Raw genomic sequence first — 26,250 nt, 5'->3', positions numbered from 1 at the left:
ATCTGTATTATAGATATCAATTAATAGACAAGAAAAAAATGGGGCATTTAACAGTTTCATGATAATAATATTCTTCTTTTGGTATTTATTGCCTCGAGTTAATAACATTGACGTTTGAATTTACTAGGAAAAAACTACATCTGTAGCTCTCTATCATATGGACCATGGGTGTTTTACTTAAGTTGTCTCCATAGAGGGGAAAGAGCTGATTAAAAAAGAAGAAGAAATGGTTGGGGAGGTGAATTTGGAAGACTCCCTGTCTTCAAGGAGGAATGGGGCTCAGAGCTGGTGTAATGTGGGCATTAATATAAACACGCCCTCACATGCTGGGAAGCCTGAGATATGCCTCCTTCTGAAAGTGGAAATGATTAGCGGCGGCATCTATGCCATTTGGGACGGCTCATGTGGCCACCTCCCCACGACCACGTAATCCCAACTGGCAAACGGGCAAACGGGGTTTGGAGGTATCATTACTCTTGCCAGTTTTCAGCAGAGTATTACCATCACAAAAGATGAAGCAAGTTTCCTCACTCACATAGGACTATTTTAGGTAGATCAAGAGTGCGTTAAATAGATCAAGATGTCCTTGCTATGACTCAGGTCTCTTTTTACCTTTTTTTTTTTTTTTTTACCCTTTCCCGTACCAAGCATCATCCACACTCCAACAGTTACCTCCACAACCAGCAGGTCATCATTTGAAATGGGCTCAAGCTTTTTGTCTGGTGGTGTCTTTTCAAGGAAAGTGCTTAATTCAATCAAGATTCTGCCTCTGTAGGCAACTCCTTCCCCCTGAAAGGCAACAGCACAGGATTATTCCTCTAGACGTGAACACCAGCAAAAAGAACTCTTTCTTTAGTCAGGCTCATCCAGCTACGGCTCTGTGTTTACTTTCCATGGCCCTAACTTCCAAAATCAGTCCATCAGTAACTCTCTCAGTTGGATTCAGGTCTCTGGTATCTGCAAGAAAAGTCAGTGACCTGAGGAAGGATCCCAAAGAGAGCCAGGGGAGCCCGGGCTGAAAGGGATCTTAGCCATGACTGAGGTCAAAGGCTTTCAAGTCATGCTCTGAATCCTGAAGAAGTTTCCGGAGGCTGAGGGTGGGAGTGGAAGGTACTCAAAATCTCCCTCACTCTACTTTAGCAGAGCAGCTCTGCGTTTATCTGCGTCAACTTGGCTCCTCTCACCTCTTTTCAGGAAGGGAAGGCTGCCATGTTGGCCACCAGGGCAAGTCTCTGAGTAGCCAGGAAATAAAAGAGGAAGATGTTCTGGGTGTGGCTGAGCATGAGGATGAAGAGCGGATACTCCTCCCTCCATACCTAGCAGTGCTGGCAAGAGAATTTTCTGGAGAGGAAGGGAAGGCTCCCCACTCCATAGCCAGTCTTTAGCCCTGCCCCCTCAGGGCTTTCTTTCTACCACAGTCCCTTTCTTGGGCCTTGAGAGCTGACTCCAAGACAGTACTTCATAATGTGCTGGAAAGAGCATTTCCCATCTCTGGGCCTCCATATCCTCATCTATAAAATGAAGAGGTTGGATCGGATCAGGGATAGTGAACAGTTTCTTCGGGCATGTCACCTCCAATCATTTGGTACATTCCCAGAACACAGTATTGAACAGAATTCTGAGGCAACACATTTGCTTATTAGGAAAGAGACAGCACTGATCACAGACACCCTGCCCTAAGTGCAAGACCAGGGGGAATGACCATGCTGTGCATTCGTAATTGCCAAATTAGATGGTCTCCAGGATCCTCTCCTAACCTTGCATTCAAAGACTTGAGGAGCATGGGACTTTTGTCCTCCAACCCTTGATCAGTTGCATGTCGGGTCTATTTGTGTATATGTGTGTGTGTGAGTCCCCTAGATATGAGACTTAATTATAAGCATTATAAGAAGGAATCACATTAATCAGTGTTCATTAATAACAAACGTTAATTGACAAACTCACCTTTCCAGTATTTAGCTCATCATAGGGGTCTGGGAATCCCATGTACTCTCTGGGGCTTCCATAAAGATTCAGGTAACAAGGTCCAAATGTTGGAACAAAGCCCACCTCTGTTTCTCCTGTATTTGCTGAGGGATAATACCATTATTAGATTTGAGGTTTTTAACACTCAATCTATTGAAATAAATATTAGTTATTAGTTAGCTCAGTGAGAGTATTTTCCTCTAATTTGTGAGTTAGTTGTATTAGCACAAATTATAAGCACTTGTGAGACTTGCTGTATTTCCCTTTTCTCATTGCTATAAAACATTAAATACAAAACATTTTTGGGGTAGTTCAGGTAAACTTATTATTACAGAAAGATAATGCTATTCAAATGAAAGAATAATAAGACTTACAAGTTGATCTTCACATTTTTTGCAAGTTTATAAGTGGAATTGTATTAAATGTGTCATTGGTAATTGGGGTAAAAGATTAAACTGGGGAAGTCACCTAAATGATATATATCGGATTAACTGTATTTGTTCCCAAAAAATGCCACTTAGTCTAAAGCAGCTAGTATAAATATGGTACATACTATTAAAAATACAAGACATTTAAAATTTTCATACATAGCAATGAACTGTCTGCCTATGGTTATGACCATATGATATTTATAAGCAACATAAAGTTCCCATTCATAACATTCTCTCTGATGAGCATCCCATATGCTCCATATTCCTGCTACCTTGTCTTACTTAGCAAGACTGCTCCCCAGTGCAATGAGGGGAACTGAGGGCAATGTAAAGAAATAGTGGAGTCAAAGGGAGGCTGTGGGTGAAGACGGGGAAATGTAAGGGCTGCCTCCAATCATCTGAATGCTCCCATATTAGAAGAAGAATGAACTTGTTTCCAAAAGCAAAGCTGAAGACCACTGATGGGTGCTACAAGGAGGCATTCTTTATTTCACTCAATATAAGGAAGATCTTTCTATGAATTAGGTGTCAAACAATGGGACAGATCGCACTGGGAAGAGGAAATGTTGAGGCTAAGACTTTCAGGATTATCATCAAGACAATTCCCCTATGGATGAGAAATTAACTCATCACCTCTATGGCCCTTTCCAACTCTATGCCTAAATGTAAGGGAGAAAGATAAATGTGGAGTGACAGGTGAGTAGAATGCCCATTAGTGAACAGTTGACCAAACTGTATATGAGCACATTTCTTTTTTTTTGCAATTATTTTTTTATTTGAGGCTCTTCTACATGTGTAAATGGACTTGGGCACTTTTGAGATGAGGTAGGAACCATACACCTGGGAGAAATTAACTGAATTGCAATCTCAGTGAAGAAAGCAAGAGAAAAGAAAAATTTAAATTAAGATGTAGGAAAGCAATAACTGACAGCCTAAGAGTGAGATTTGGTAACACCCTGGGGGACCATATTTCATGCCTGTCTGGAAATTTCTTGTGAAACCCAAATAGGGACCAAGAATTTTTCCAACAGAGATTTCTCTGGATCATGCTACCAAGTTACCAAATGAGCAGGATGAAATAAATGACTATTATATCTGGATATATGAACTGGCTTGGTTTTATCTCCTCTGCCATATGGAACATGACAAAGTTAACTAATTTATTATTAATAAGCAGAGTTTAAATTTCTTTCCTTGTGCTAGAATATCTGTTGTGAGGAACTAAAGCAGAGGACTAAAGCAGAGATCCATAGTGAAAAAAAGGAAGTCACTTCCAGAAGTTGAATCACAGAATGTTCAAGAAAGAATGGACATTAAAACTCTTGCACCAGTCATGCCACATTATGGATGGGCAAATTGAAACCCATAGAAGTGACATGACTTATCAAAGGTCTCTTAAGATGACAGATTTAGGCCCAGATCTTGAGTTTCATAGTTCAGACAAGGGTACCTTCCAGTACACCACCCATCCCTCTGCTCAAGCCCCACCTCACCCCCAGCCAGTTCTCATGGGCGACTAATGCTGTTTGTCATGAGTATTTGGTTTTCATTAAAAATTTCCAGGGATGAAGGCACATATTGTTAATAATGATTTACTGCATGTTATCGTGTTATCAATAACTTAATTATTTTTGTCCAAGCAAATCTCTTTTCAGGTATTTTAAACCCTTTGACTTGTTGGTTATGCAGTAACATGGAGAGCCTTCCTTCTATGTGTTTACACCTCAGCATTGTCTCCCAGGAAAGCCGACAGTCTCACAAGCTAAGTCTCTTCTTGCCCCCAAACTTTCCTAACCCACTTTATGCACAATTGTCACATCAAACTTCCAACGAACAAAAATTCCTTAGCCTGGCCATCAACATTTTCCTCTGACCTGCTTTTCAAAAAATATTTTCTACACTTCGTTCACCCCTCCGAGGCTCCTTTGCATTTTGGATTTCTATAAGGCATCACTTTATATTTTAATTTTTGAACTTTAAATAGCTGCTTATTTCTGACAACATTATAAATTCCTTTGGTGGGTGGGGAAGGATTCAAATATATTTTATTTTGATTCCCTAAACACCGAGGACTGGTTCTACCATGGGGAACTACCACATAAATATTCTTTGATTGGTGAAACAAATGCATGAAGGAATGAAGTGTTACCAAATCTGCCAAGTTGGTTATAAATGTAAGGACTACTGAATATTCATATAAAGTCTGATGATAAGACAATAAGATGGATTTTTAAAAATGAATATGAATGGGGCATCCTGTCAGTAACACAAAGGCAGACAACAGTGCTTTATATTTGCAAAGCTTTCTCACTTGCAATATCTCTTTTCCCTCTCGCCACCACCTGGGTGATTAGCATGGCAGGGATTACCATGTTTATTTGAAAGATGACAAACTTGTGTAAACCTCAGAGTCCTCACGTATTGAAGACCCATAATAATAAGAGAGTTGTGATAGTCAAATGTGAGACCACTGAGCAAACTTGCAAAGAATGGCCAGTGCTGTACAAGCCAAAAGACACGTCACGACCCCCCCTATTTGGAAGATGAAGACCCTCAAGGTACAATCGTTCAGTGTCTTCCAACCTAGAGATCCATGTTCAAAGTGAGGAGCAGTTACTGCATACATTTTGAACAACTGATTTAGTGCCCCATATCTCTACCTACTGAACATAAACAACAACAGCAGACATCATTATCTCTTACAAACAATTATTTACAGTGACACCAAAGGGGTTGGTATGCATCTAGGTGAAAATGTGAGATGCAGAGCCTGATTAGCACGGTTGCGTTAAGCTCAGCCATACGCAGGACAACCACACAGCACAAGTACAAAATTAATACTCTAGCAAAGCTATTTTTGAGACAGCAAAGTGTCAAAAAAAAAAAAAAAATTCTAAAGACAGTCAATTGATACATTCTTAATAAGACAAGAGTAAATAGGAAAATCTAGAAGATAGCAAAATTACAAAGCATAAACCTGTATACGATGAAGCCCCAGATCCCGAAGATGAGAAATCTATATAGTAAAAATATGACTGGTTAAACAACAAGAGAAACACGGGCATTATAACAGAGACATTGAAAAAGTTAATCAAATCCAGTGTAGGTAAGTGGTTTAGCAACACCAGAAAACCCCCAAATTCAGACCCGAGTGACACGACTCTTTTGTAATTTATACAAAACTCATTGGTTAAATGCAAAATGGCTCAAATCTTTGGGACAAGTGGCAGAACCATCACACATTAAATAACTCAAATCTCTCCAGCCCTAAGGCAGCAAGGCATTTGAGAAGAGCGAGTTTCTTGCCACCAAAAGACGCCTGGTGAAGTTACCAATATTTCATGTTTTTCATAAAAGATGCACTCGTCTTGTGTCTGACTTAATTGGGATCAAGGCCAGAAAATCCCAGTTAATTTAGTCTGAGGCTTTTTTTTGGGGGGGGGGGGGTGGAGTTGCCTGCTGCCTTTTGTTATTTTGAGACCCTTACCAGACTGTCTGCAGGGCCTGCAAGGAGAGAGAAGGCCTCAGAGACAAGGCTGAAACCTGCATGTAACAATTTCTGGTTTTAGTGCTTCTGGATGTTACTGCTGTATCACTAAGAAAAAATGCTTATACCAATACGTCTTGAATAAATTACCTCCAGGTAATTATCAAATGACTTCTTGCCAATGACAAACAGATTTAACTCATTTTGACCCTCCCCCACCCCATAGTTTTGGTACGATTTTTTAAGTACTCTATTGGTTACCATTATGATTTAAACTAGTCTTTCTGTTTGGATTCCTTACTTGATAAGAAGAAGCTACCAGCAAGCCTACCCTTCCTCCTCTCCCCTTCCTTCCTCTACTTCTAGTCTCTATCTTCTGTACTTTTACACTGCAATGGGCAATAACATTTATATTCTGTTCAGAGCTTTGGCTATAGGGTATAAGAAACAAAAATCAAAAAACAATTAGTAGTGCTAACAGATAGCAGCCATATAAATATTGTCTCTGCAGAGGAAAGAGTTGTGATTACATTTTTTTTGTTACAGCTCCAATCGTATGGTCCCCTTTGCCACTCAGCAGAGGATGTGCAGATGGGATCTTTCTTAGCTTCTAACATTTGCTTAAAATAATGGCCGCATGTGACTTTGTATCTGAACTATATCTTTTTTGTTCAGCATTTTTTCTTGGAATTTCTAATTGCCTTTTTTTTTTTTTCTTCTTGAGAGAGGAGATCTCTATGTTCTTCATGATATCTCTAATATCTTCCAGGTTCTCATTCATACTATATCTTGCTTGGAATATTTTTTTAACCTGTAAAGCTCCCTCTTAAACAAAATGAGGATGAGAGGAACCTTGAGTTTCTCAAGACAATTGTCTGGAATTCTCTCAGGTGATTTACTCAATATGTTTAATATGTTGGCAATTACAAGAATTTTTGTTATTTTTGTTTTGATAACAAAAAAAATCAGGGGCGCCTGGGGTGGCTCAGTCGGTTAAGCGTCTGCTTTCAGCTTAGGTCATGATCTCAGGGTCCTGGGATCGAGCGCCACGTTGGGCTCCCTGCTCAGTGGGGAGTCTGCTTCTCCCTCTCCCTCTGCCCCCAGCTCGTGCTCTCTCTCTCTCTCTCTCGCTCTATCTCAAATAAATAAAATCTTGTAAAAAAAAAATCAAAAACAAAAACAAATCAGCTGCTGGCATTATTGATATGTTAACATTACATTTTTTTTCTCTTACTATTTTTCTCCTTCATTTCCTATTACAATGTCTGGTATATGCACAAAATATTAATGCCGGATATAGGCAAGTAGTTCTCAGTATGGAGAACAATGAAAAGTGCATTCGTCATCGATGCTTGTGGAGATTATGCTGACATCCTTGTTCCTGCTAAAGAAGTCAGTGGAGAAGGAAATATTATTTTATAGTTGGGTGGACTGGTGTTAATGCCACTCTGAGAAATAGGGTGCTAGCACTCTGTATTGACACTCAAAAATTTATAAAATAGCTAGTACTGGGAAGAGTTTTTGGATGGGAGCAAGAAAACAAAGCTTTCAAACTGTTAGTTGCCTCAATTATCAACTACTAATTAACTGTTCTGGTCATCACCAAAACAGTTCACTAGGCTCACCACATTTGGCTTTTAAGGAACCAAGTCCATTGCCAGGTGGCTACTCCAGTTCATTCTGCTTCAGAAATTCTGCTGCCTGTCTTGTTTCAGCTCTGCTGAGTGACTTACCTTCCACTTCCCCACCAGAGGCAGCGATTTTAGAGAGGTGTAGATACGTTGTTCCAACGACATCATTTTTAGTAAGTCGGTCCCTGTGTGAAAGAACAGGTTAAGGCCTCTACCTCGGAATAAGTATCTTCACTTCAACAACAATAAGGTGGAGTTGGAAAAGTCCCTAGACCTCAGAAATCATCCTGTCCAGTGGGCCTCAAGCTTTACTGTACGTTAAGAATCACCTGGAAACCCCAGCTCTCCTCTCCTATCCAAGCTTTTGATTTAATAAAGGCAGGAGTGGAGAACAAGAATCTGCATTTACACAAGTATCTATCGTTACTGCTTCTGATACAGATGGCTCTCCAACCACCCATTAAGAAACATTAATCGGACAAGTCATTTCAGCTATGGAAACTAAGGCTTGTACACAGAGGTCAAGGGATTTGCCAATAGCCACTCAATACCATTGCCATAAAGTGAATGAATCAGTTACAGGCACATTATATAATAAGTGTAGTATAATCACATTACGTAGGATAAGTGCACGTATCTTATTTTATCATGTTCACACTAATTACTCTGATGGTTTAATGAGTACAATGGGCTATATCTAAGGGTCCTTCAGAGGGAGAAAAATCCCTTTCCAATTCAAGCACCTACTGTGTAACACATGCAGGGCAGCCGAGAGCAGCTGCTTACCTAGAACCTAAATCTTATCTGTGTGGTAGAGACCAGCATTCCCACTACAAGAATACACAACTGTATTAATCTTTCCATGGATACCACAGAGTTTGCAAGCCTAACCCATGAAGTGGTCTCTGGCTGGGCAAATAGTAGGTATAAAAAATAAGGTTTCTTTTTTTTTTTTTAAAGATTTTATTTATTTATTTGAGAGAGAGAGAATGGGAGACAGAGAGCACGAGAGGGAAGAGGGCAGAGGGAGAAGCAGACCCCCCACTGAGCAGGGAGCCCGATGCGGGACTCGATCCTGGGACTCCAGGATCATGACCTGAGCCGAAGGCAGTTGCTTAACCAACTGAGCCACCTAGGTGCCCAAAAAATAAGGTTTCTATTAATAACATCTCTCTGCTTAATTCATCCTCTTCTTTATTCCGTATAGTGGTATACTCATTCTGAAATCTAAGACCCCATGGGAGAGAGGAAAGGTTCAGTATTTGGGGGAAAGATTATACTACAGTGTAATATTATTATACTGTATTATAGTAATATCCCACGTTACATATGATATACATTGTATAGTATAATATTAGATTGTAGAAAGTGACTAATGAAACAGTGTGTATGAGAAAAAAATTATTGTTTAAGGATATGAAGCCACATGCATGGGTCTTAAGTCTTCTCTGTTCATCCAAAAGGATCTAGACCACATTTAAAGAATTCTTAGCTTCACGTAACCTAAGATTTAGGTCCAAGGATTCCTTAAACAGGGCCTCTCTGTGCATCCTAGTCTACACTATTGGTTTGGAGAGGGCAGACTAGGTCAGAAAGTAACCACATTTGTAGTGATCACAGGCAACTCTGGGATGGCTCAATCTGCTATCAACTCACTGCAAAGCTAAGCCAGAGAAGTCACCTCAACTATATAGGCCCACGTCCACATTCCTGAGCATTCCTGAGACCATGGAGCACCTTCCGGATGTTGCCAGAAGGTCCAAAGCGCTTAAATCAAGCTGACACTCACTGGAAGGGGTTTTTTGTCCTCATGACCCCTCCATGACCTTCAATAAAGGGTGATGTGGTCATTGAACAAAATGAGACTTACTACCCTCCTCCCAAAGTGCCCTGCTGCCATAGTACCAAGAAGGTGCTAACACAAAAGCCAGATCAGTTCTGCCAACAGAAAAACCCTGGAGACAGGCAGACTGGATGGGGGCCCAACTCAGTCTCTAACTGTCTGAGTGAGTGTGAGCAAGTCACCTGACCTCTCTGAGCCTAGTATCTTCATCTGTGAACGAATAATAATCTCTAACCCATAGCGTTACTTGAAAGACTAAATGGGACATTGCAGTTGACCTAGTAGTGCTCAAAAAATGGTAGCTAACACCAGAATAAACGCTGAGGAGGAGGAGGGAGGCAGTATTTGCCATGTTCATTCTCAAGGAGTTAAGGACTGCCAACTGAATGCCTCATCCAACTAGAACATTACACAAGAATGGCCTTATTATGGCCATCCCTCACTGGGAGGATGGTCTAGTTAACATTCCATCAGAATCTTCCAATGAATTTTCTTTGCATTCAATCAGATAGGTAGCTTTGTCTATTTTCCTTTCTAACCATAACAGAATAGCTGTCGGAACGTTTTGGTGATTCTTCCCAAGAAATGGTTTACGCCATTTCTGAAGTCTGTTTTGGACAGCCTAAATGCAATTTAAATTCTTGATTTCTTATCTTGGGGCATTTTCAGATCGTTTTCCCTTCTTTTGTTTATGAGCAATTGAACCAAGATATACAATGGGTTTCTGCAACAATACCATTATTAATTTTTTTTAAAAAGAAAACACCCGATTCCTGGAGGAATTTATCACCTCCCTCTGGAAGAAAAAGAAACAGACTGAAAAGTAAGAGCCCACTTGGAGTAATGTTCCTCAGCATCCAAACATCAATTCTTTAATTCTGAATTAGACACAAGTTTATTTTTTAACTCACCAGTCATATATTGTTAGTTTTATTTTTTCACACACTGAAGGAAACTGTTAAAAAGAAACAGAACAAAGTAGTTATTTCTCAACTTATTCAACTTATTTCTCAACGATTAAAGTATGTAGTCTTACTTGTTCCAAAAGGAAAATAAAAGCCAAACCTTGATCTGAAGAGTAACGACTTGATTCCACTCAGGGTTTGCATTTTTTTCAATTATATTTGTGCAAATCTGTAAAATTATCAAAACAGTAGGTATTCACGATTCTCATTTCCATAAATTCACAACATAGGCATTCTAGATTATGACTCCAGCAGTTTACTTACCAGTTATATACTTAGTAGCCTGATTAAAGTTTATTTCTCTTCCAACTATTTGGTAAATATAGCATGGGTTTAATATTTATCTTTGCTCCTTCTATGCACTAAAAGTTAGTTTTCAATCACCAGGTTTCTAACTTTGGATTAGCGAAATGATGCAAGAGTTAATGTTTATTGAGCACCTATTACAGACTAAGAAGTACCTCTTCATTAGCGTGTACACACAGATCTTTTGATCCTGGCCACCAGCCCCGCTCCCTGCTCCCCAAACCAGCTCCTGTCAAAACCAGTCAGCCACATCTCTCTCGCCCTCACATGCCTCACCCAGTCTGCTAGTAAATCCTGACACCCCAGCTTCATGCAAATGCTGATCCCCACCCGACCCCCGCTGACACCTGCTGTTGGCTTCTGTCTGACGCATGAGCCCTCTCCCGCCTCCTTACTTTCATGGCACCCCCTGTGCAGCAGTCTCAGTGAGCTCTCCAAGCACGCTCAGAATAAAGTCTACACCCTACTCTGGCTGATAAAACCCAGCCTGCCCGTCTCCCCCCACCCCAAATCTCTCTGATTTCATCTCTTCACTTCCCCTGGCTCATTGCCCTACAGCCGCATGGAGATTCTTTCACTGCAAATGTGTCTTCCTCTTGGAGCCTTTACATCTGCTCTTCTCTCTGCCTGGAAGCCCCTGCCTCCCACCCAGACCTCACATCATCCAGACCTCTGCTCCAATGTCACTTCCTCAAAGGTGTCCCATCTGATAACCTAGCGAAAACCCACCCCTCCAACCCTTTGTACCAATAACTTCTTGTCCCCTGCTCTGTTTTCTGCATAGGACTGGGCACTATCTAAAATCATGAAATTACTTGTCTGCTTGTTAACTGCTGTCCCTTCTACTACAAAGGAAGCCCCAGGAAAGCCATGACTGTCTTGCTGACTTCTCTATCCCCAGCATATGGGGCAGTATTGGTATTTAGTAGGCTCACAATAATTACTTCTCTAATGAATTAACCCTTATCAACAATCCTATGAGAGTATTATTATCCTGATTTATAGTTCAGGAAATTGACACTGAGAGATTAAGGAATTTGCCTTAACTGCCTCTGGAGTGGGCTAAAGTCTGAATTTAAATCTCACTCCAGAACTGAGATTCTCCACCCCTCCCCCCACCACCAACTCTTCTAGGAAATGACACTTGGTCCTTAGGTGTGTGGTTTGCCAAATCTCGTGTTCATAACTAAATGGTTCAACTATACAGAAGATGCTAGTTCTTCATGCCTACAGCTGTCCATGGTGCATTGTTATTCTACTACAGAATCCCAGTCTCCCATCTTTGACCTTCTTAGTAGGTAAAACTGGTGTTTACAGATGTGTCTGCACCAAGAGTCCCCTGGCTCTTCCCAGCGGACTGGGATGGGGCTCCCCTGCCTGCTATCCAGTTTCGGCAGCTCACTGGGGCCTCGGAAGTGAGAAGCATGAAGGGAGTGGGCAGCTGGGCATTGGGGCCTATATTCTACATTTATTTACCAGGGATCATTGTTGCCCGTGAGGGAGCTTGCCTTAGATTAAGACAATGCTTGGATCTGAGAAATAATCCAAATAATTCATTGATAGTTTTCACGTTCTATTCTTTCAAAATATCGAATTTTCTAATTTGAATCCTGCATACTTTCCACTCCAAAATAAACCCGTGGAGAAGTCTGCATGTTCCGACTCAGATGATCTACATTCGTGCAAACTTCCCAAATCATCAGGGGGCTACTTTAACAAAGAGTAAACAGGAATTCACTCCAAGGAAAGCACAGTGGTTTAAATATTTATTTCTAGAGGCGTCTGCGTTAGATCACATACAAACCTTTTTTCCAGCAAAGGAAACTTCTACAAAAGGATCCACTAGGTTTTTTTTATCTGCATTGCCTCCAAATATTTCCTTTACCGTCTGTGAGAAGGCATCATCCACTGGAAAGCAATATGTCACACAGCAGAAATGAAATTTGATTTTCTTAAAAGGATAGAAATCACTCTGGAAAATTAAAGGTTTTCTCCTATACACGAAGACAGTTGCAACAAGAATTGTTCTCAAAAGTGTACTGCAGAAATCTTGTCTTAGCTGCGAAAGAAAGGTGTTCTCCCCACAAAGTCCAAAAAAACCCAAACCAAAACAAATAAGAGCATCTTGGAAAATAAAGCAATAAATTATTAAATGAAAATCAGTCATTTGTTGAGGGAAAAAGTAGAATAAAGTCAGTCCATCCAGATAGGGTAAGAGGCAATTCAAAAACTCAGCCTGGTTTCGGGAAGCTTTATGTCAAAATGATATAAGCCTAGTCTGATTTTTTTCAGAGAAATTCATGGAACTTTGGCATAATCACAAATAACATAATCATAAATAACACATTTAAGCAACTATAAACAGTGTATCTCTCTGTTTTAACAAACTCAGAAGTGAATGGGGTCAATTAAACCGGTCCACGTAGGAGGTGTAATGTGAGGTTTAATGTATTTACCTCAATTAAGATATTTCTGAGGAGAGATGAGGTAAGTGTTATAGGGTGTTAAACAAGAGAGGGAGTGGGTTCCCAGGGAAAGTAGCAAATCCTGAAGAGATCCATGGCCTCTAGACAGAGTGCTGACTCCTGGGGACTGGGAGAGGGGTCCCATGCAGGAAGCAGACAGGCTGGGCAGGGCAGAAGGACACTGGGTCCCTGGCAAGGACCCAGGAGCATCTGGACTAGTCTCTATGAGTAAAATCACCGTAACTGATTCTCTTAAGTGCATCCAATCTCTTGTTATATGTACCTCATAACAAAACGTTGACAGATCACTAGTTATTGGCACTTAACGACCCTTTGCTCAGCCGTTTTTAATAATTTAATAACAAACACATTTATCTGTTCCCAAAATTTCCTATTCTCCCTTGGGATGAAAGGAGTTGGAAGTTCTGCCTGCTGCCCTCTCTTCAGTGTCCTTCCAGAATAAGGAGAAGATGTAGAAGAGGGTAGGAGGGAAGAGATAGAGCAGGATGGGCCAAAGGCTTAATAAGGAACATGGATCAGTGACCAGCTGGCGGTCCCACCAACCTGCTCAGGTAGCTTTCATGGGGCCAGAACGAATGAAAAGAAGCCCCTGGAGGCCTTCAGAAAGAAAAACATACGACAGGTAGCACCAATCACTATTCAGAGTATGATGTTACCACATGTGATCATGGAGAGAACTGGTCATCCGGGGGCAGAATGAAATCCATACGTACTCTGGGGGATGTCCTCTGCTCGGTAGATTTTAAGCAAGAAGGTCACCCACCGGAGGGTGATGCCAGCAGGGAGTAACAGATTACTCTCCACGTCATCGCTATCATCACGGTCTCGCTTCTCAGTCTATTGGGGAGACATGATTACAAATGAGACACAGAGAGAAGCAGCACGTGTAAGAAGCCAAACTGTCACTTATAAAATGAAACCAACTGGAATTGTTTCCATTGGGATTTCCTGTGCTTCGGGCTTAAGAGTTCAGCTACCAATTTGACCTCAAAATTGGGCTGCAAAATCAAAGCTCCTAAGTTTCTTCAATCAATACACCACAAAAAAATAACGCGACCTTTTGTAATTCTATGAGCACTAAATAGGAGAGGAAGAGAGAGACAGTTCCTGAAGTTTTTCCGATTTCTCTTGGGCACTTCCTGTCTCCCAATTTGTTGTCCGGCCTCCTAGAAGGACAACTGTCCCTCCTGGTAGCAATGCCTGAGTCTGCAAGTGAGCCATACTCTGTAGGTAAAATGATGCAGAGGAGTCTTGAAAACACACATATCTTTACTGAATGAAAAATGCACTCATGGACACCAGGAAGGAGTCCAAGTGAGCTAGAAGAATAGCTCCGTCGTGAAGAAATGAACAGCTTCCAAAAAAATAGGAGGAGTTGGAAGGTTGGGGTTATTGATTGGAAGCTGTGTTGCTTTTCACAATGACTGATGCCCACTTGCTTAACTCTTGGTCCCCTTTCTTAGTGAAAAAATGTAAAAGGTAGAGAACAGAGGGGCTCACAGGAGGCTCATCTCCGGTTCCCAGGATGAACATGCTGACTTTCATGTAACCTTTAGCACCCGAGCTGGCATCTTCAGGGGCATTGAGGAGAAGCCATTTTCTCATGACAGCATGACCTAAAATAAGGATTAAAAGGACAGGGACACCCTAAAGATAAACTGACAGGTCTGTGATTTCATCTGCTGCAAGATAAACAGTTCTTTCTTCTGAAGTATCATAATGACACCAAGTTTGCCAGATGAGTCTCTATATTAATGTCCCCTACTTTGCACTGACCAGCCCCCAGCCCCAATCCTGCCCTGGTGTCACTCAAAGAAGGCTCTCTAAGCTCTATTAGTTTTATAATTTGATTTTGATAAGATCAAAATATCATCACAAAACAGAGAAGTTACCTACTTGTGAATGTTAGGATAAGTACCGTTAGATTAAAAAAAGATATCCACATTAAGCTATTATTATTCATTCCTGCTAAGTATCCTTCCCCTCCTCAGTCAAGAAAAAAAATTTTTTTATTCATTTTTTGATTCCGTCAGATTTTCTTGATTCCCAGAATCTTCAAGTTCATGGGGAGAAAGAACATTACTTACTTACCAGGTTCATCATAAATGAATCCAACATCAATCTGGGAAAAGATAATTTAAAATAGCTCAAATAGATTTTAAAATCAGTTTAGTCGCTGCAAATAAATCATCATTATTATATTTAAATATGAGGCTCTTGACAAGACTTCAATTTCTTTGAGAACATTTCCATCTTACCCCCTTTGCATCCCCAATGCCCTGCCTGATGGGTGGCACACAGAAGACCCTCCCCTCAATCAATCATTTCGAATGAATGAACTAGCTAGTCTTAGAGCTAGAAAGGACCATGGAAGTAGGATGACCAATGTGTCCTGGTTTGCTTGGAACTTTTCTCTGAGCACAGAAAGTCTCACGTTCTGTGAAATCCCTCAGTCCCAGGCAAACTTGGACTTTGGTCACCCTATGGGTATTCGCCTGGCCCAATTTCCTATCCAATATTCCTCTTCCTTCTCCTCCAGCTAATGCTAATGTTAATATAACCATCGACTGGGCACTTCAATGTGCCAAGCACTGTACTAGATGTTTTATATATTCTATCCCACTTAGTCTTCACAATGACTCCATTTTGCAAAGGAAACTAAGGATCAGTGGGTATGTGGCTAGTTGGTGGCAGACAGGGTATGAACACACGTATGCCTGATCCAGATCGTTCTCTAGGACTTCCTTTGAGCCCCTTCCTTTGAGAGGCAGCCCATTCCACGTAGAATTGCTGGGAAGCACCCACCAACTATTTGTCTTTGATTCCAACGAGAGTTACCTGGAAAAGCACTCTGATTCTCTGTCCTGTTTTGGCTTGCTTTTCCTTGTCCAGATTTACAATTGGCCTTGTAGATGGGGCACTGGGACCGCTGGTAAGTGGAGCTGGGGGATGGGCTTCTTGCCACTGTAACACCACATTGGCTTCCATCCACAGCTGCAACTCTGGGAGCGCCCTGAGGTGGCAGCTTCCTAGCATTTGCTTAAGGCACAGTAAGTGTTGCACTTTAGAAGGTGACTAGACCCAGGCCAGGGAACACTTGACTGGTTTGTGGCCCTTGGGGCATACATATCCTTTTGGCATGCCAGCCCTCAGCAAAGACCATGGCGTGAATCCCTCACACATAACTTTAAGATGTCATCAAGGCGGACAGCCTGATACCTGGCCAGGAACCTGACTCCTCATTACGAAAGTGTCCATCTAAGTTGAACGAAACAGATGGTTGGCACCCACCTTAAATTCCCCCATCAGACAATCTGCCCGCAAAGAATGGGAATTATAAACCTGGAAGAAAGAAGAGCCATGAGAAGCTTCCTGGCTTTATCTGGCAGTTAGAGAGCATGACCTTTCTTCTCTGTAGCCCCCTTACCCGAATGCTGATGATTTCATCCATCAGTTCAGAAGGGGTCATGTGGATGTTGTAGAAAAATAACTGTCAAAACGGAAGAGAAAAATGTTTGAATGTTAACAGAGGTGGACTCAGGTTTAGTGTGATCCAATGCTACAATGTGGGAACTCTCCTAAAAAATGATAAAACATAACCCCCAAGGTAGGTTTGACCATGAGAACGCATTGCAGGGCCCTCAAAAAGGCCACGAAGCTTAAGCAGCATGAGCTTCTTGGCAAACTCACCTTTGCATGTTGGAAAAAGGAAAAAGAGGTATGTAACAACTATAGCATTTATGTAATGAAAGAGACCAGAAATATGCTAACTGATGTAAAGATCTAAGGTTCCTTCCTGCTGCAAATCTCACTAAAATGGGTGCTTGGGGCTTGCATGACCTGGAAAGTTGAGTTGAGTTCCCTACAATTGTCCTGAAAAAAGTTCTTTTTAACCTTTTTAAAAAACATCTGGGATCCACTCAAGGATCATACTACATTTGGTTGTTGTGTCTCTTTAGTTTCCTTTTTTTTTTTTTACTTTTAGAGGGAGAGAGAGAGCGAGAGCAGGAGGGAAAGCAGAGGGAGGGGGAGAGGAAGAGGGAAAGAATCCCAAGCAGACTCTGCACTGAGCATGGAGCCAGACCACACAGATGGGGCTTGATCTCACGGACCCTGAGATCATGACCTGAGCTGAAACCAAGAGTCAGACGCTTAACTGACTGTGCCACCCAGGTGCCCCAGCTTTAGTTTCCTTTTATATAGAACTGTGCTCCTGCCTATTTTTGTTATTTATTTTTTTTCTATCAAGATCTGTTGCCTTGTAGAATATCCCACAATCTGGATTTGTGTGAATATTTCCTCACCATTAGATTCAAATTGGCCATTTCACAAGAAATTACACAGATGATATTGATCCTTCTATTATATTATATCAGGACACACACATGATAACAAGTTTAATCACTTGGTTAAGAAGATGTAGGTAAACTAGGGATTTTTTTTTTTTTTTAGTAAATAATTTTATCGATTCCTGAACTGATCTGCTTCGAGTCTCAAGTATTTGATTCTTCCCTTTTGCCCAGAGATCTAATCTCAAAAAAAATTCATTATGATGGGAAAATTCTAAGGTGGAGATTCTTGCCGTGCTCCTCAGAATGTAGCTGAGTAAATATTCATCCCGCATGATAAATACATCACACCTTAGGTGTCAAATTGCCCAGCAGCTTGTCCTCCCTGCAGTCCAGTCTTCTCCTCCCCAGTGAGCCCCTCTCAGGCTTTCCCGAAGTCCACTTAAGTGCCCCCCCCACCAGCGCACACCCACATCTCCTGTCTGCATTGACACGACTTAGCAGCATGCTGTTGTCTGCAGCTCATCCAAGGAGGAGAAGTGACAAGTGAGAAGAAGATGGGCCTTCTGTGAAGGGAGGACCAGCCTGAACAAAGGGGGAGAAACTGGAACACCAGAGAGAAGAAACCAGTTCCTTTTATGCACAGGGGCAGGAAAAAGAACAAAAGCTGGAGCCGGGGCTGGGAACTCAGAGGAACGATGACAGGAAACCATGGTAGGGAAGGCCCGGGCTCAGAGAACCGGGCGTGGGACTCACGCCTGAGGAATCTCAGAAATGCGTCTCCTCCGCAGAGCAAGGCTGGGCTCGGAAACCTCCCCAAACCTCATTTCTCCTCACAGCCCTGATTGTGGAGTTTTGTGGTACCTGAGGTGACTACCAAGGTATTCAGCGCTTTTGAGGAGTGTTACAGAGAAGAGGTCAGCAGAAGGATTGTATTCTCAGTGTGGGAGGGAAAAGAAAACCCTTTTGGCTCCTAATTGCTTTCCTTTTACGTATGTTATTTTTACAGCCAGGTAGGTTTTGACACCTTTAAAAAGTCAGCCATTGCTGTCCTTGTGAAAATTGTAACATCCGCCTTAGAGCTGTGACTGAAACTTGGTATTTTTTTTTTCTTCTCTGAGGGTCCAGCATCAAATGGTCTTAATTGTGAAAATGTGCTGGCTGTGCTTTTTTTTTTTTAAAGTAGCAAAGCGATCACAGAAATTACTTAGCGATCCCTCAGAGACATCCTGCTGATTAGAAAGAGCAAAGGCAGATGCGGGTGACTTCACGTGCTCCACCCTTACGGGAGCAAGGATCCGTCAGGGCAGCTCTGAGAGCCAGGCCGTGTGATTTCAAGACCCAGTGCTTCTTAAGACTCTTGAACGCTGGAACTCTGCCTTGTCTTTACCAGATGTTGGCCCACAAGATCCCCTTCCACGTGGGACAGGGGAGAGGGGGTGGAAGGCAGGAAGGTGGGTATAGATAGAACAGACTCACTGAGCAGAAACCGATATCACGCCCATTTACCTCATCATAAAATGGGTTGTTCCCTCTCTTGATCCTTGTTCGGTGTGTCTGGCCACAGACATGGACCTTGACCACAGGCCTGATGTTGTTGCCACTTAACTGGCGGCCCTCAATCACTCGGACACGGATCTGCAGGCACAGAAGGGGGCTCATTACTGATCCTTTCCCAGCGCCGGGTGAGAGAATCCTCAGGTGCCAGGTCGGCCCGTCTGCCTGTAAGGATCGCTGAAGGGCCAGGGCAGGTGTGCACGGACTGGGGGTGGCCCCCCTGCTCATTCCCAAGGTGGAGCTGGGGTTGGGTTGGAGAAACCGACAGCAGGAGGAGGGTTGAAACAGTCCAGAGCTGGCCCAGGAAAGGGCAGAGCAGGGCTTGGGGAGAAGCAGGGAGGCGCTGCTCTGAGCCCAGCCTCCCACCTGGTCTGCCTGAGCCTGGGATGTACTAACTCACTCCACCGCTGTCTGCCAAGGAAGCGCCCAGAACTATGAAGATGCACTATTGTGCTTCTATTCTTTCCTACCACCAAGGGGAAGGAGGCGTATAATTCTATTTCTCTGAAGAGCCTCATCTGGCTTGATTCCATCTACTCTTGCATGCAAAACAGAGAGGGACAGCTCTTCTTCTTGGGTTTACTCCCTGATGTCCCATTTTGCTCGTCGGGATGCTGCACATAGCAATAGGTCCTTCCCAGCAGCACTGCAATTGCCAGAAGCTGGGCAATATGGTGGTAAAACCAAAATGTGGGGCCCGCGGGCTGTTCCCACCTGGAAGTCCTGAGGCTTGTTGGACAGCATCCGCCGACTCTTCTTTCCTTTCGTGAGCCTCCGGGCAAGGTGGGTCTCTGACACCATCCCAACTGCCCCCCTGGGCCCAGGGCCCCTGGCTGCACCATCCAACCTGTCTTCATCACCTCCATCTTCCTCCTCGTCTCCTAAAACACCAACAAGGAATCCTGTCAGAGATGGGCCTCATCCTGTGAATGTCTGAACTCAGGTTTCCTGGACACAGTTTTCAGTGTTCCTGAGGTGGCCCAGGAAGGAGCTGCTCCTTCTTGGTGACACTTACTTGGGATGTGCTGTGACTCAGATAGAATTTCTTTAGGAAAATGTGTTCATGGTGCATCAGGGCGCTCATTCAGGCTGTACTCAAAGTGACCAAGAGAGCACCAGAGACGAAGGGGAGAGCAGGAGGAGAAGGCTCGGTCGGGCCCCGCCCCAAATCACCCAGTTCTGATCTGAGGACCCAGCCTGAGGTCGAGGGGCCTTTCTGCGGTTAGAATGGAGAGGAGAGAAAATCTCAGGGGGGAACCTGGAGCTTGGCAGAGGAGACTTCGACTCCACCATCCCCAGTGCTGGTCTTTTCTGCAGAGATTTACTCCTGAGGTTTCTGTACTGCCTCCTTCCTGCTTGAGCCTCCTGGTTCCCGAATGCCCTCTCCACCCTCACAGAAGATGAGAAATGCATCTCCAGTTTCCTTGCCAAGTACACCAAGGTGGTCTCATGCTCTCCCTCTGCCCACCTCATCTGTCACTTCCACACACATCTGTCTCCTCGTTTATCCCCTTAGCTTCCCTTCATACTCGGGGGAGGTGGGGGAAGGGGTTTCCTAATTGATAGAGGGAAGCCCCTCCCAATACCTGAGAGCCTACTTCCTTCTGATTCTTTGGAAACACCCCAAGTGTCTCCCCTGCCCTCTTGAGTACCTCCAGTGGATCCTTCCCCACAGGGCCTTCCCTCTGCCTTCACATAGGCACAGATCCTTCTCTCCTTAAAAAAAAAAAAAAAAACAACTAAATTCTGCTTACCATGTCTCCCCTTTCTTTTATTCACAAACGCTTTTAAACTCACTGACCAACTTCAGCTTTTCTTGTCTTAATAGACAAAGTGTGAACTCCTGGTAATCTGTGCAGTATAATTTACGAGATCCTATAAGACTAACTACCTTGTCCAAAAAATAATAGCATTCACACTCCCTACCTTTGGATTCTGAAACTCCTCCTTTACGATGCAAAATCATGTAAGAGACTGAATTTCCATGCGGATACATTTGTCAGTCACTCACACCATAGTATGAGTTAGTTCAGTCTGCCGTGTAGCACAGCTCTTAAAGCTTGGTTCTGGACTCATGTGGCCTAGGTTCAAATCCCAATTTCGAGCTGTGTGAGTCTGAATAAGTTTGTTGTTTTTTTATTTTATTTTATTTTATTTATTTATTTGACAGAGAGAGACAGTGAGAGAGGGAACACAAGCGGTGGAGGGGGGAGAGGGAGAAACAGGCTCCCCACGGAGCAGGGAGCCCGATGTGGGGCTCGATCCCAGGACCCTGGGATCATGACCTGAGCCGAAGGCAGACGCCTAACAACTGAGCCACCCAGGCACCCCTGAATAAGTTTCTTAATTTCTGTTTCAGTTTTCTCATTTGTAAGAAGGGAGAAATAATAGTTTTTACCACAGGGTTATTGTAAAGATAAAATTAATCTATATGCAAGCCTTCGATATGGTGCCTAGCACAGAGGAACATGCAATAAATTAATCTTTTTTTTTTTTTTTTAACTTTTGTTGAGGGATCAGTTTTGGTGGGAGCACAGAACACTAGAACACTTCCCAGAGAGCAGGCATGAGGTAGGGGTGGGGGCACAGCAGTCAGTGGGCAGCATGGGGGAGGGGGGCACAGAGTTGAGGAAGGGGCAACCACAAGGAAGGAAAAGACCCCCCAACCCCCACCATGTACTGCTTTGGAGTTCCGCCCAGGGTGAACCCTCCTTTCACCACCCCTCATTCACGCTCAGCCTATCCAGCCACTTCTGTCTGTAAAGGTCAACCATGATCTCCTCTGGTTAAGCTCAGGGCCCTTTTCTGAGTCTTCCCACCCCACCAAACATGGCCTTGGGACCATGTATGGGACCAGGACCCATACACACTTCTTTGAGTCCTGCAGCTCTCTTCCTGGTACTCTGACTAAACCTTCTCAGGTTCTTTGTGGGCTCCTTCCATGGCCTACTCCCCAAGTGTGACTTCCCACACTGTTCCTCAGCCTCCGCTCCGCTGACCTGACACCCTCTGCATCTACACTTTGGAGTCACAGATGCACAGAGTGTTAGGCTAGAGGGGACTCCGAGATGCCCCGGTCGGACGTGCCCCTCACCACAGCGTCCAGAGAAGACCACTGAGGGCTGGAAAGCTGAGGTGACCTGTGAGGTTATTGGGAGCTGAGCTAAAATGAGGGCCAGGTCTTCACCCTACCTCACTGGCTCCAGACTGGGTTTAACACCAGGCTGCGGGGGAAGGAGGGGCTGTCTGCCTGGTCCCTCAGCACCTCTGTCAGGACACCTGGAAACCCCAGAGAGGCTGAAGGCAGGCAGGGCTACCTCTGCCCTCTGCAAGATAATCTGGGTCTCATCTACCCCATCTTTGAAGAGGCTTCAAAAGCAAGGCTTACCTGCCACCCATCTTGGGGCGCCAGGGTCTTAGAATGTCTCTCCTCCCATTCTTCACTGGGTGAGCTCCTCAACTCCCTCAAGGCCCAGGTGAAATACACTGGCTCTGGACAGCACCACACATGATCCTACCCAGGGGCGTGGTGGGTGCAGAACGAACGAGGCGACATGGCCCTGCCTTCTTGGGTTCTTCAGCCATGTGAAGCACCTGGATGCTGGCGGGCGCTCTCCGACCTCCAGCCTCAGGGAAACACAGAAGGTCAGGGCCCCCTGCTGCAAACCTGTTCTGAACTGGGCAGTGGCTGGGCGGGATGCCTCTAGGGCTCCTCCCACACACAGCTAAGACAAACTCCCTTCGCCCATCCGGGGCCAAAGCAAGGCTTCCCTGCCTGCTGCAGACTGTTCCATGTGGGGTTGGTGGTTATGGAGGGCAGCAAGCAGAAGGAGGGGTAAATTGTACCCCTTTACGGTGCCGTGCCAGACTCTGTATGAGTCCTCATGAAGCTCTTAATGGATGCTTCCGAAAGACTGCAGGCAACGAAGAGCCAGTTTCTTCTAGGAAATACCTTCTGCCATTCAGACTTGAGGCTGAGGGATGGGTCAGAGGAAACCAGCCTGAGTCATGGCGACTGCCAGCATCTTTGTACAGCGGCAGCAGGCTATTTGAGCAGGAAATCTCCCCTTTATGCGGCAGGAAGCTGCACAGCATTCAACAATGCCACCCTAAGTGTTCCACAAAGAATGAGGGGGCCCTTCAGGCCCTGCCGAGCACACCCTTCTCTGCAAGCTCTCTCATTACCAAGGGTGGGTGGCTGTGTGGGCGGGCCCTGTTGCTGAGACCCAGGCACGAATCTGAACCACAGCCAAGGCGGGGGTCTACAAGGATGGCTCTTCCTGACCACAGAGGGCAACATTATGTTGGAAACCATGGACTAAATAGAAAGTTGCTGGTTGTATTTGCTTCCTTGTATTTGCTGGCTGTAACAAAGAACCACTAACTGGGTGGCTTACAACAATAGAAATTTATTCTCTGAGAGTTCCAAACCCTAGAACGAGGGTGTTGGCAGGCCCATGCTCCCTCAGGGCCACCACCTCATCTAATCCTCTTCCATTCCTTGATGGAGAGTCCTTTTTGGAATTTTTTTTTTTTTTTTTTAAGTTGGCTCCATACCCAGCATGGAGCTTAGTGTGGATCCTGAGATCAAGACCTGAGCTGAAATCAAGAGTCAGATGCTTAACCAGTTGAGTCACCTAAGTGTCCCCTTTCTGGAATATGCTTTTTTTGTGGGGGGCGAGGGGTCACAGCAACCCTGTTTTTCTAGAGTCCTAGAATGTCATTCTCTGCCTGTGATATTTTGTAATATTAATTTTAGAGAAAAATCCTTCCTTGCCTCTTATTAGCTGGTGGCTCCTGGCATTCCTTGGCTTGTGGCTGCATCCTTCCAATCTCTGCCTCTGTCATAACGTGGCCTTCTCCCCTGTGTATCTGTGTATCCTCATCTCTTTTTATAAGGATACCAGCCACTGGATTTAGGGCCTGCCCTAATCTAGTATGATTTCATCTTAGTTAATTACATCTGCAAAGATCCCATTTCCACATAAGGTCACCTTCCGAGGTTCTGTGTAGGAATTTGGAAGGGACGCTATTCAACTCCGACAGAGGCCATCTTTTGTATCTTTCCAGTGTGTTCCATCTATTACTCCAGTCCACAGTCTGCAGCCACACAGGCCCTCCCAACCTATCGACCACACCACCTCCCCGGCCCCTCCCCCCGCCACTGTCGTCACATCCTTTTCTCCTGACCTGTGCTAGAGTTTGTGCTTTAATACTGCCATGCTCCTCTTTGCCCCTCAACTCCTTCCTTTCTCTGGCTTATTGTACTCACCTGGTTCATTCAACCTCCACTCCCCCCACCCCTTCACCCAGGAGCCGAACTTGGCTGAACACTCATCTTCCTGACTTGTCTCACTTTAATTTCATGATCACACACCTTAAGTGGACTCGCAGGACTCTCTGGCCATCCTACCATATTTCCAAGGCATCTATTCAAAGTTTTCCCGGGTCCTGGTCTGAGAAGGCCACTCATTAGCCAACAAAGTCAAATCACTTCACCTTTCTGAGCTTCCACCTATTTTGCACCTCGAACGCTTCCGATACCCTCTCCATCCTTTCACTGCCAGCTGATGAACTTGCTTCTTATTTCATTGAGAAAACAGCCAATCAGAAGAGAATATCCTCATCCTCCCAACTCCAAGTCAACCTTCCTACCTGCATCTGTTGTCTGCCTTCCTCCTGCTACAATCACTAAACTGTCTGGGAACCCAAGCTGGGGTCAGTCCTTCCGTATGTGCACAGATCTCATCTCCTCTCCCTACTCACAGATTCTACTTCTGTAATTTCTGCCTCTGTAACCGCTCATCAGTTTTCCCTTCTCTGCTGATCATTCCCAAATGTGCTGAAATAGAGCCCACAATAAAAAGCAAAAAACCAACAAAACAAAAACAACTTTCCTTGACTCCATAGCACCCCCTATAGTTACTGCTCTCTTCTTCTCTTAACTGTCACTTGGGCCATGACAAGCTCTTCACAATTCCTTTGTATGAATGCTATCCTGCCTCTCCAACAATTACCATGACACTCGGTCAGACCCTACCAAGCTTCTGACTGCAGCCAACACGGACCTGCAGCCTTTCTGAATGTCAGCAACCCTCTATGTGACCCACGCTTGGTTATAAACGATGCTTCACTCAACACTTACCAATGGCTCTCCATCACAACTCCGCAACTTAACACAAGTCTTCATGTTTCCTGAGATGTAGTCTTGGCGTCTATTCCTGCACACTGTCCCTGTATGTCATTACTGGTGACAGTGATGGCTGTCTGTTTGTTCCACCCAGTGCTGAAGAGCTGGCAGCCCCTAGGGGACCTTAGGTTACAGTCGTTTGCCTCTGGCTCGCCCTAGACTGTGCCCTTCCCCAGTGGGATGAACCTCCCTCCTTCACGCTCCCGTGCTATCCTACTGTAGCATAAGAGAATGAGCTATCAGTCACTCAGATGTCACCAGATCTGCAGGCCAGCCCTTCCCCGCCCTCACTCTCATCCCGTGAGAGCTTCCACATGAAGACAACTCCTAGCAGTGGCTGAAGAAGACAGACACTTGCCCAGTCACCATTCAGCTTCCTCCTGGCCCGTAATACACACCCCCTCCCCCAGCCAGCAGCCCCAACACTATTCCATGCCTCTCGTCTTCCCACCTAGGCTCTAATTGGGCCAGCATTCCATCTAATCATCTTCCATTCCTTGATGGAGAGTTCTTTCTGGAATATTTTATGCCTTTTTTTTTTTTTTTTTCTGGTCACAGCAACTCTGTTTCTCTGGTTTTCCTGGAATACCAACCTCTGCCTGTGATATTAATTTTGCTTCTCATGACAAAGTTTTGTTAAGTGGTTAAGGCGGAATTTAATTACCTTGGGCCAAAAGTCACTGCTAAATCAGAACAAAGGGCTGGTATCATACCATCAGTGCAAGTTGAAAAGTGCAAAGCAGAATGGGAGAGAGGAAGTTTCTAAGCATGAAAACATTTTGGAGATAACATGCTGATTTAGTTGTAAGGTTGAGTAATAACTTCTCTGGGTTTCTAGCATGTGGGAAGTTACGTAAATACTGTCTGCATTCAACCATAAGAAATTCATTACCCTCCACCCTGATTCTTGGGTAAATAGCACACATGCACTAAGAATTTTCTGGAATGGTTCTATACATAGACCAGAGCAAAGGTATCATGGAAGAGCCTCTAACCAAACAGTGATGCAAACACAGGCTTGCAGGGAAATCTTGGCAGCATCTGCCTTGGATCAATTGAGCTGTGATCCAGTCTAGCAGTCTAGTTGACCAAAGAGCTCC

The 26,250-nt window shown here is 44.1% G+C and overlaps 1 protein-coding gene across 1 annotated transcript in view; it reads right to left on the bottom strand.

Moving 5' to 3' along the window:
• The window catches only part of MYOF (myoferlin), a 148,472-nt gene that overhangs the window by 69,357 nt on the left and 52,865 nt on the right, over positions 1-26,250 (bottom strand). Inside the window, exons 6-19 of the mRNA XM_081823080.1 lie at positions 19,675-19,841; positions 18,913-19,041; positions 16,542-16,604; positions 16,406-16,456; positions 15,206-15,236; positions 14,615-14,730; positions 13,828-13,951; positions 12,433-12,536; positions 10,423-10,491; positions 10,269-10,312; positions 7,617-7,699; positions 5,374-5,412; positions 1,945-2,069; positions 559-789 (exon numbers count right to left, since the gene is read on the bottom strand). Coding sequence (XP_081679206.1) covers positions 559-789; positions 1,945-2,069; positions 5,374-5,412; positions 7,617-7,699; positions 10,269-10,312; positions 10,423-10,491; positions 12,433-12,536; positions 13,828-13,951; positions 14,615-14,730; positions 15,206-15,236; positions 16,406-16,456; positions 16,542-16,604; positions 18,913-19,041; positions 19,675-19,841 — 1,376 coding nt within the window. The remainder of the gene's footprint in view (positions 1-558; positions 790-1,944; positions 2,070-5,373; positions 5,413-7,616; positions 7,700-10,268; positions 10,313-10,422; positions 10,492-12,432; positions 12,537-13,827; positions 13,952-14,614; positions 14,731-15,205; positions 15,237-16,405; positions 16,457-16,541; positions 16,605-18,912; positions 19,042-19,674; positions 19,842-26,250) is intronic.

Source organism: Leptonychotes weddellii, chromosome 6 (assembly GCF_054177405.1).
Source record: "Leptonychotes weddellii isolate Sample4059 chromosome 6, ASM5417740v2, whole genome shotgun sequence".
Taxonomy (NCBI): Eukaryota; Metazoa; Chordata; class Mammalia; order Carnivora; family Phocidae; genus Leptonychotes; species Leptonychotes weddellii.
The sequence above is the reverse complement of the archived record's forward strand: the minus strand, read 5'-3'. Positions and strand labels throughout refer to the sequence as shown.